This window comes from Tachyglossus aculeatus, assembly GCF_015852505.1.
Source record: "Tachyglossus aculeatus isolate mTacAcu1 chromosome 12 unlocalized genomic scaffold, mTacAcu1.pri SUPER_6_unloc_3, whole genome shotgun sequence".
Taxonomy (NCBI): Eukaryota; Metazoa; Chordata; class Mammalia; order Monotremata; family Tachyglossidae; genus Tachyglossus; species Tachyglossus aculeatus.
This window is the reverse complement of record NW_024044830.1, coordinates 2,964,352-2,975,192: the sequence shown is the minus strand read 5'-3', so window position 1 is coordinate 2,975,192 and position 10,841 is coordinate 2,964,352. Positions and strand designations below refer to the sequence as shown.

The window sequence follows — 10,841 nt, the reverse complement described above, 5'->3', positions numbered from 1 at the left end:
CCGTCGCCATTTAGCCACGCTGCTTTTCTTGGAATAGACACCTAGGAGTCAGGAATAGTTTCTGTGCTGGCCCTGAATATAGGAAGGTAAACTGAGGGAGATGAACACCGTGATTAACTTGTAATTATACTAGCGCTTAATACAGTGCTTGGTACGTAGTAAGAACTTAACAAATTCCATAAAAACACCCGAAATCTGAGACTTCCTTCCAACCCAAAGATTTTCTCTTCTTTGGTGAACTTTTCCCTGGATTATTATTCTCGTTCCTATTGGAATCCACTTCTATTTTCTAAATGTCCTTAGGCAGTCAGTGACAATTCCCAGAAAATGACCAATGTCACTGCGAAGACAGAATTCCTGCTGCTGGGATTCTCCGAGGTTTGGGAGCTGCAGCTGGCCCACACTGTGCTGTTCCTCCTGGTCTACCTGGTGGCCATGAAGGGGAATCTCCTCATCGCCTCCGTCACCATCCTCGATTCGTGCCTCCATACCCCCATGTACTTCTTCCTCAGGCACCTGTCAATCTTCAACCTCTGCCTTAACTTTGTCAACCTCCCCAAATCAATCCACAACTCCCTGAGCAACAATAACCCCAATTCCTTCCTAAGCCACATCTCTCAGCTCTTTTCGTAGATCTTGTTTGAGAGTTCTGAGTATTTCGTCTTTACGGCGATGTCCTTCGACCGCTACACCGCCATCTGCCTCCCCCTGCGCTATGACATCATCTTAGAGAGAGGGACTTGTGGGGAGATGGCCGCCGCCTCATGGCTCAGAGGAGGACTGATTAGGATCTTGATTTCAGCTTCGACCTTCTCCATGTCCTTCTGCAGGCCCAACATTGTCGCCGATTTCTTTTGTGACGTCCCCTGTCTGCTGAAGATCTCCTGTTCCGAGGACTACGTTGCCATAGATGTGAGCATGGGTAGCGTTAGCACGTCGTCTGCTTCGTGCTCATCGGCGACTCATACATCCGCATTTTCTGGGCCGTACTGAGATTGACGGCACCTGAGGGCTGGGCCATATCCTTCTCCACCTGCCTGCCTCAATTCACTGTCGTCATTAATTTTTTCTCTACCTGGACTTTTGCCTACCCCCAACCACCCTCGGACTCCCCCCTCAACGCTGGACCTGCTGGTGTCCGTGTTCTACACCTTTGTGCCCCCCGCCCTCAACCCCCTCATCTGCACCCTGAAGAATAAAGATGTGAAATCTGCCCTTTTGAGCGTCCTGAAGGGTTCACTCTCCCAGCTCCCTCTATTGCATAAAATGTCTCTTTCTCCATGCTAATGATCCCAGCTGTTGTCAGAGGGATCGTCCAAGGATTTGTCCAGATTTACAGCCAACCTTCGGGTCTAAAGAAAGAGTCGCGACAAGGAAGGTTTTCTTATATGTACTACTGTGCTTGAGAAGGCCCTTCTTCATGTTCAGGATTTAGAGATCTTTTCTTGATCCCGCATGGGAGAAATGCAAGGTACCCCTGTAGATTGTAAGCTTCATGTGGACAGGGAACGTGTCGACCAACTTTGTTGTATTGTACTCTCCCAAGCACTCAGTACCATGTTCTGCACATAGTAAGCACTCAATAAATGCCACTGACTGATCGATTGTTTTGTACAGTGCTCCACATAGAGTAATTGCTCAATAAATACTATTGACGGGTGGTCTGACTGATTGATTAGTATATGTATCCACCTCTAGACTTGTAAGTATACTCTTCTAGACTTATTGTGCTTATCGTGTGCAGACCACTGACTAGGTGCTTGGGAGAGTACAATAATGCAATATTAAGACGCATTCCCTGTCCACAACGACCTTACAAGTTAGAGGGGAAGACAGACGTTAATGCAAATAAATACTGGATATGGGTATCAGTGCTATAGGGCTGGATGTAAGAAGGGAGCAAATCATGATGACACAGAAGGGAGTGGGAGAAAAGGAAATCAGGGCTTACTCAGGGAAGGCGTTTTGGAGGAGATGTGCCTTAAATAAGGCTTTGAAGGTGGGGGGAGTGATCATCCACGTGATATGAAGATGGAGGGCACTCCAGCTCAGAGACAGGATGTGACGGGCCTTCAGTGAGATAGACTAAATCCTCTACAGTGAGTAGGTTAGCACTAGAGGAGTGAGGTGTGCAGGCTAGGTTGCAGCAGTGAGGTGAAATAGGAGTGGGCAAGCTGATTGAGTGCTTTAAAACCAATGATAAGGTTTTCTGCTTGATCTGGAGGCGGATCGGAAACCCCTGGAGGATCCTGAGGAGGGGGAAAACATGGCCTGAACGTTTTGTAGTATAATGATCCGAGCAGCAGAGTGACATATGGACTAGAATGCAGAGAGACAGGAGTCAGGGCGTTCAGCAAGGGGGCTGATGCGGTCATCAAGGTGGGGCAGGATAAATGATTGGATTAATCATGGATGACGTAGACTGGGGGTCGACGTCGGGACAGGCGAGAATGAGGCACGGATCCTCTCCTCAGAGCGCCAGAGACGCCTGCCATAGACGCGCGGGACTCCGTTCCCGAGAGGCCCGCCAGCCTGCCCGCCATCACACCGCGCGGCCTTGCTGCTCCCGGAAGGATCCTCTCCTCAGAGCGCCGCCATAGACGCCCGGGACTCCGTTCCAGAGAGGCCCGCCCACCCGCCCGCCATCTCAGCGCCCCCACCGACGCCCCCCCTGTTTCCACCCCCCCCAACTTAGGCGACCTTCCTTAAAGGGCCCCTCATCCCCCCCTTCCCGGTCGGGTCCTGACTGACTCTCCCCCCGCCCCCCGCTTCCAGGTAAAAAGCCCTCGTTAGCACCATGTTACATTAACGACAACCTCATTGGCACCTCCTCAGCCCTCCCATGCTAGTTGACTGTCCGCTCCTCTCCCCAGGTATCTCTGCTCCCTGACCCCCCTTAACAGGCCCACCCTACTCCAGCACTTAATAGTTTGTATCTGCTCTCTGTGACATCATTATCTGCCAATTTTATTATTGCCATAGCGCATTGATTGTTTAACTACACCCTGTGATGCCATCCCCTACTTATATCATTGCTACTGTTTTATTGCTTCTGCATCTCAATTGTTAACCTCCCACCGTACTGTCACTCGCCCTGCTGACCTCACCATGAACTTTCAATTCCCTAGCTCCCAACTGCCATTTCCATTCCTCACCTTCCCCTTCCCCTCTCCCACCCAGCTTTTTCCCTCCCTCTCCCCCACCAAGACCACTCCCCCTCACCCCCTACCAAGGATTCCTCTGTACCAGCGCCAGCCCTCCGCTCCTCCCTCCCGGCCCCCTCCCTCCCCTTCTCCCCACCACCACCCCATCCCAGTTCTCCTTTCCCATCGCCACCCCCCCTTCCCACTCTCCCTGCCCAGGCCCCCGCAAACTCATCCCAATCCAAACCCTCCCCACCCCTCGCACCCTTCCCCCTCCCTCCCCTCCCTCGACAGCTGCTGCCAAGTGTGGCCTCTGGAACCCTCGCTCCGTTTTAAGTAACATCCCTTTCATCCTGGACCTATTCCTTTCCAGCTCTCTACTCCTCCACATCCTAACTGAAACTTGGCTGTCTCCAGACGACACGATAACTTCTGCTGCTCTCTGCAGTGCAGGCCTCTTCTTCTCCCACTCCCCCAGACTCACCGGAAAAGGAGGAGGTGTCGGTTTCCTTCTCGCCCCCCAATGTCGCTTTCGCACTATCCCTCCTCCCCCTTCCCTTTCCTTCCCTTCCTTTGAAGCCCACATTATTCGCCTCTACCACCCCCTCCAGATTCTTGTAGCCGTCATCTACCGCCCTCCCGGCCCCACTTGCAACTTCTTTAACGACTTTGACCCCTTCTTCACCTTCCTTCTCTCCTTCTCCATGCCCACTCTGATCCTCGGAGACTTCAATATCCACATGGATATCCCTAACGACTCCTCTGCCGCCCGCCTTCTATCTCTCCTTGACACTGCCAACCTCTTCCTCCACCCCACCTCACCCACTCACCAACTTGGTCATTCCCTCGACCTCATCATCTCCTACCGCTGCACTGTGTCCACCCTCACCAACTCTGAAATCCCTCTCTCTGATCATAATCTTCTCACCTGCCTCCTCACTCACACTCCTTTCCCCTGTAAATCCGTATTACTCCCTCACAGAGATCTCCACTCTCTGGACCCCACCCATCTTTTGGAGCGCCTCACACCCCACCTCGCCGCCCTCTCCTCTCTACCCAGTATTGATGATCAGATTACTGGTCTCAACTCTACCCTTTCTACTCAGCTAGACTCACTCGCTCCCTTTTCCCTTCGCCGCTCTCGTACCACTAACCCACAGCCCTGGATCACTGCCACTGTCCGCCTCCTTCGCTCTTATGCTAGAGCTGCCGAACGCTGCTGGCGAAAGTCTAAACACCATGCCAACCTCGTTCACTTCAAGTTTATCCTTTCCTGCCTTAACTCAGCCCTCTCCTCTGCCAGACAAAACTATTTCTCCTCCCTTATTGACACCCATGCCCATCACAACTGCCAGCTCTTCTGTACACTCAACTCCCTTCTCAGGCCCCCGGTTCCTCCCCCTCCTCCTTCCCTCACCCCCAACGATCTGGCCTCCTACTTCATTAACGATATTAGATCCATCAGGTCCGACCTCCCCAAAGTCTCTTCCCCCCTTTCTCCATCACCCCGGCTCTCAACACTCTCTGCTACTCTCCCATCCTTCCCAGCAGTATCCTCAGAGGAGCTCTCCTCCCTCTTCTCAAGTGCTACTCCGGCCACCTGCGCTTCTGACCCCATTCCCTCTCATCTCATGAAATCTCTCGCTCCATCCCTTCTCCCCTCCTTAACTTCCATCTTCAACCGCTCACTCTCCACTGGTTCCTTCCCCTCTGCCTTCAAACATGCCCATGTCTCTCCCATCCTAAAAAAACCCTCTCTTGACCCCACCTCACCTTCTATCCCTCCTACCATTCCTTTCCAAACTCCTTGAACGAGTTGTCTACACTCGCTGCCTAGAATTCCTCAACAACAACTCTCTCCTCAACCCCCTCCAGTCTGGCTTCCGTCCCCTACATTCCACGGAAACTGCCCTCTCAAAGGTCACCAATGACCTCCTGCTTGCCAAATCCAACGGCTCCTACTCTGTCCTAATCCTCCTCGACCTCTCAGCAGCCTTCGACACTGTGGACCACCCCCTTCTTCTCAACACGCTATCTGACCTTGGCTTCACAGACTCCGTCCTCTCCTGGTTCTCCTCTTACCTCTCCAGTCGTTCTTTCTCAGTCTCTTTTGCAGGCTCCTCCTCCCCCTCCCATTCTCTCACTGTGGGGGTTCCCCAAGGTTCAGTGCTTGGTCCCCTTCTGTTCTTGATCTACACGCACTCCCTTGGTGACCTCATTCGCTCCCACGGCTTCAACTATCATCTCTACGCTGATGACACCCAGATCTACATCTCTGTCCCTGCTCTCTCCCCCTCTCTCCAGGCTCGCATCTCCTCCTGCCTTCAGGACATCTCCATTTGGATGTCTGCCCGCCACCTAAAGCTCAACATGTCGAAGACTGAACTCCTTGTCTTCCCTCCCAAACCTTGCCCTCTCCCTGACTTTCCCATCTCTGTTGACGGCACTACTATCCTTCCCGTCTCACAAGCCCGCAACCTTAGTGTCATCCTCGACTCCGCTCTCTCATTCACCCCTCACATCCAAGCCGTCACCAAAACCTGCCGGTCTCAGCTCCACAACATTGCCAAGATCCGTCCTTTCCTCTCCGTCCCAACCGCTACCCTGCTTATTCAAGCTCTCATCCTATCCCGTCTGGACTACTGCATCAGCCTTCTCTCTGATCTCCCATCCTCGTGTCTCTCTCCACTTCAATCCATACTTCATGCTGCTACCCGGATTATCTTTGTCCAGAAACGCTCTGGGAATATCACTCCCCTCCTCAAAAATCTCCAGTGGCTACCAATCAATCTGCGCATCAGGCAGAAACTCCTCACCCTGGGCTTCAAGGCTCTCCAGCACCTCGCCCCCTCCTACCTCACCTCCCTTCTCTCCTTCTACAGCCCAGTCCGCACCCTCCGCTCCTCCACCGCTGATCTCCTCACTGTACCTCGCTCTCGCCTGTCCCGCCATCGACCCCCGGCCCACGTCATCCCCCGGGCCTGGAATGCCCTCCCTCTGCCCATCCGCCAAGCTAGCTCTCTTCCTCCCTTCAAGGCCCTGCTGAGAGCTCACCTCCTCCAGGAGGCCTTCCCAGACTGAGCCCCTTCCTTCCTCTCCCCCTCGTCCTCCTCTCCATCCCCCCATCTTACCTCCTTCCCTTCCCCACAGCACCTGTATATATGTATATATGTTTGTACATATTTATTACTCTATTTATTTATTTAATTTATTTGTACATATCTATTCTATTTATTTTATTTTGTTAGTATGTGTGGTTTTTTTCTCTGTCTCTCCCTTTTAGACTGTGAACTCACTGTTGGGTAGGGACTGTCTCTATATGTTTCCAATTTGTACTTCCCAAGCGCTTAGTACAGTGATCTGCACATAGTAAGCGCTCAATAAATACGATTGATGATGATGATTAATGTGGTAGCAGTTTGGATGGAGAGGAAAGGAAATTGTTTTATGTACGTCAATATTTTAGTACTAAATCAAATTGAAGTACAACAGAAGGGCGGGATATATTCTTTGCAAATAAGGACCTTACATTTCTTCAAAGTTTTGCAGGTGCTTTTGATTACCTGAGTTTTAAGATGACAGATGGGGAAGCGAAATTTAATTGGAAAATCCTCCTGGATGAGTTGGGCTTCCAAAAGGGATTTGAAAACGTGAAGAAATTAGGCTTGCCAGGTTTGAAGGAGGGACGGCGCACCAGGCAGGAGGAAGGGTACAGTCCAGGGGCTGTAGTCAGGGAAGTTCAAAACAAGATACGGTAGGAAAATATGGAGGGATTGGGGAGTGCGAGATGGGATGTAGTGGGAGAAGAGAATGGGTAGGTAAGAGAGACAGAGCTGATTTAGGATGGTCCACGGTGACCTCATATATCTGCAATCTCCAGAGCTGAAACAGAGACCAATTATTACTCATGAAAACGGAATTGTGATGAATCCATTGATGTTATTTTAGGAAGGAGTCCCAGAGTGGGAACCACGTGGGGCTGGGCAACTATTTAGGTTGTAAGGACTGAGACCACAGAGAGCCCACGATCCCGGCCTTCTGCGATTCCCTGACAGTAACTGTCTCAGGAAAGCTCCGAGTCCCTCCTCCCATAGGGAATCCCCCAGGAAATAACCCAGCCGTCGTCTGAGTGGACGGCGCAGACATCCGGAGAGCCGAGAGGGGGAGGGAGGATCCTGAGAGCCCCGCCCCCTAACCCAGACATTTCTGTCACCCCCACCAGCGTCCAGGACCGAGGAAGTGGAGTGAGCCTCTCTCTCAGCAGAGGTCGATGCTCCCCAGCCCAGGGAAGGCCCAGTGATTCTGGAGAGGAGCAAGGGAAGGTGGGGGGCAGGGAAGGGAAATTTCAATATAAGCCCAGGATGTAACAGGAATTTTCCTGTTTTTTCTTAATTATAATAATTATGGTATTTGTTAAGTTCTTACCATGTGCCAACACAATACTCAGTGCTGGAGTAGATATGATATAATCAGATTGGACACTGTCCCTGTCCCGCATGGGACTCACCGTCTTAACCCCCATTTTATAGATGAGGAAACAGAGGAACAGAAAATGTAAGTGACTTGCTCGAGGTTGCCCAGCAGGTAAGTGGCAGAGTCGGGATTAAAACCAAGGTTTTCTAGACTTCCAGGGCCATCCTCTTTCCACTAGGATGTGCTGCTACTCCGATTACATAGAATTACATGACCACAATCCTTGCAGATGTTTGCAAATGGATTCGACTTCTAGGAGTCAAGAATGGTTTCAATGCCGTCCCGAACCAAGGCAGGTTGATTGGAGGAGATGAACAACCTTATTTGTGTTTAGTACAGTGTCTGGAACACAGTGAGCATTAATGATTACCATAAACCTCCCGAGATGTCCTGAAAAACAAAGATTTTCTGCTTTTCTGTGCACTTTTCTCTGGAATATTATTCTCATCCGTATCTTTTCTAAATGTCCTTAGGCAGTCAAAGTCATTTCCCAGAAAATGTCCAATGTCACCTTGAAGACAGAATTCCTCCTGCTGCGATTCTCGGAGGTCCAGGAGCTGCAGCTCGTTCAGGCCGGTCTGTTCCTTCTGGTCTACCTGGCGGCTCTGAGGGGGAATCTCCTCATCTTCGCCATCACCACCCTCGACTAGTGCCTCCACACCACCATGACTTCTTCATCAGGAACCAGTCTGTCCTCGACCTCTCGGAAGCCTCATCTTCATTATCGTTCCTCAGTCCATCCACAACTACCTGACCGAACGTAGATACATTACCTTCCTGGGCTGTGCTGCCCAGGTCTTCTAGGTGGTTCTGTTTGGCGGTTCAGAGATGTTCATCATCACGTCAATGCCTTACGAACGCTATGTCGCGATCTGCTGTCTCCTTGGCTATGAGACCGTCATGAACCAAGGGGCCTGTGGGAAGGTGGCTGCTGCTCCCTGGCTCACCGGGTGTCTGTTTTGGCGTTTTGCCTTCGACTTCTACCTTCTCCCTGTTCTTCTGCGGGTCCCACGTCGTTCCCCAGTTTTTCTGTTACAAAGGTCACCAGTGACCTCCTTCTTGCCAAATCCAACGCCTCCTACTCTATCCTAATCATCCTCGAACTTTAAGCGGCCTTCGATACTGTGGACCACCCCCTTCTCCTCAACACGCACGCGATCCAACCTTGGCTTCACAGGCCCCGTCTTCTCCTGGTTCTCCTCCTATCTCTCCGGCCATTCATATTCAGTCGCCTTTGCGGGCTCCTCCTCCCCCTCCCATCGCCTCACTGTAGGGGTTCCTCAAGGGTTAATTCTTGGTCCCCCTCTGTTCTCTATCTATACTCACTCCCTTGGTGAACTCATTCGCTCCTACGGCTTCAACTATCATCTCTATGCTGATGACACCCAAATCTACATCTCAGCCCCTGCTTTCACCCCCTCCCTTCAGGCTCAGGTCTCCTCCTGCCTTCAGAACACTTCCATCTGGCTGGCTGCCCGCCATCTAAAACTCAATATGTCCAAGACTGAACTCCTTGTCTTCCCTTTCAAACCCTGCCGTCACTGTAGACTGCACTACGATCCTTTCTATCTCACAATCCCGCAACCCTGGTGTCATCCTCGACTCCGCTCTCTCGTTCACCCCTCACAACCATTCCGTCACCAGAACTTGCCAGTCTCACCTCCATAACATCGTCATGGTCCGCCCAATCTTTTCCATCCAAACCGCTACCTTGCTGGTTCCATCTCTCTTCATATCCCGACTGGATTACCGCATCAGACTCCTCTCTGATCTCCCATCCTCCTGTCTCTCCCCACTTCAGTCTATACTACACGCTGCTTCCCGGATCATCTTTGTGCAGAAACGCTATGGGTATGTTACGCCCCTCGTCAAAAATCTCCAGTGGCTGCCCGTCAACCTACGCATCAAGCAAAATCTCCTCACTCTCAGCTTCAAGGCTCTGCATCACCTCGCCCTCTCCTACCTCACCTCCCTTCTCTCCTTCTACAACCCAGCCCTTACCCTCCGCTCCTCTGCCACCGCTGACCTCCTCAATGTACTTCGTTCTCGTCTGTCCCGCCGTCGACCCCCGGCCCATGTACTCCCCCTGACTTGGAATGCTCTCCCTTCACACATCTGCCAAGCTAGCTCTCTTCCTCCCGTCAGAGCCCTACTGAAAGCTGAACACCTCCAAGAGGCCCTCCCAGACTGAGCCCCCTTTTTCCTCTCCTCCTCCCCACCACCCCCGGCCTATCCCCTCCCCAAAGCACCTGTATATATGCTTGTGCAAATTTATTACTCTATTTATTTTACTTGTACATATTTACTACTCAACTTTGTTAACGATGTGCATCTAGCTTTAATTCTATTTGTTCTGTCACTTTAACACGTGTCCACATGTTTTGTTTTGTTGTATGTCTCTCTCTTCTAGACTGTGAGCCGTTGTTGGTTAGGGACTGTCTCTATATGTTGCCAACCTGTACTTACTAAGCGCTTAGTACAGTGCTCTGCACACAGTAATCGCTCAATAAATACGATTGAATGAATGAATGAATTAATTAATTAATGTGACGTTCCTTCTCTGTTGAAGATCACCTGCTCCGAGAAGCACATCGCCATTGACGCGACTGTAATTTGGGGGCAGCCTTAGCTGTTGTCTGCTCATGTCCATCGTCGTCTCATACGCACGCATCTTCTGGACTGTGCTGAAGATGCCGGCAATGGAGGGCCGGGCCATATTCTTCTCCACCTGCGTGCCTCACCTCGTCGTCGTTACTCTTTTCCTCTCTGCGGGTGTATTTGTCTACAACAAGCCTCCCTCAAACTCCTCCTTGATCGTGGACCTGCTGGTGTCCGTGTTCTGCACGTTAGTACCCCCGGTCATGAACCCCCTCGTCTACAACCTGAGGAACCAGGACATGAAGGCGGTTATGAGCAGGATCCTAAAAAGGGTCACTCATCCAGCCTCTGCTATGTGACAAAATGTCTCCTTCCTTGTGCAAGTAATCTCACACCAACACTTAGCCAAGGAACTGTTCTTGGACGTAGCCAGATAATTAGCAGTCCTACTGGGTTCACAGAAAATGCTGGACTTTAATGAATTGTTGGCCTGGGAAGAAGGCGGCAAAGACTGAAGTACTACTTACAGTCCAGTTTTAGGGAGGCATCATGGCCGTAAGGAAGAATGTAAGCTCCCTGTAGAATGTAAGCTCATTCTGGGTAGGGAATGTGATTAACAACTATGGT

The 10,841-nt window shown here is 51.2% G+C and overlaps 1 protein-coding gene across 1 annotated transcript; it reads left to right on the top strand.

Moving 5' to 3' along the window:
- Positions 1–435: 435 nt before the first annotated feature.
- On the top strand, positions 436–10,573 carry LOC119921569 (olfactory receptor 14A16-like). Its single transcript, XM_038741698.1, has 5 exons — positions 436–546; positions 634–922; positions 8,443–8,540; positions 10,186–10,224; positions 10,307–10,573. The coding sequence occupies exons 1-5, from the start codon at positions 436–438 to the stop codon at positions 10,571–10,573; spliced, it is 804 nt and encodes a 267-aa protein (XP_038597626.1).
- Positions 10,574–10,841: the final 268 nt, after the last annotated feature.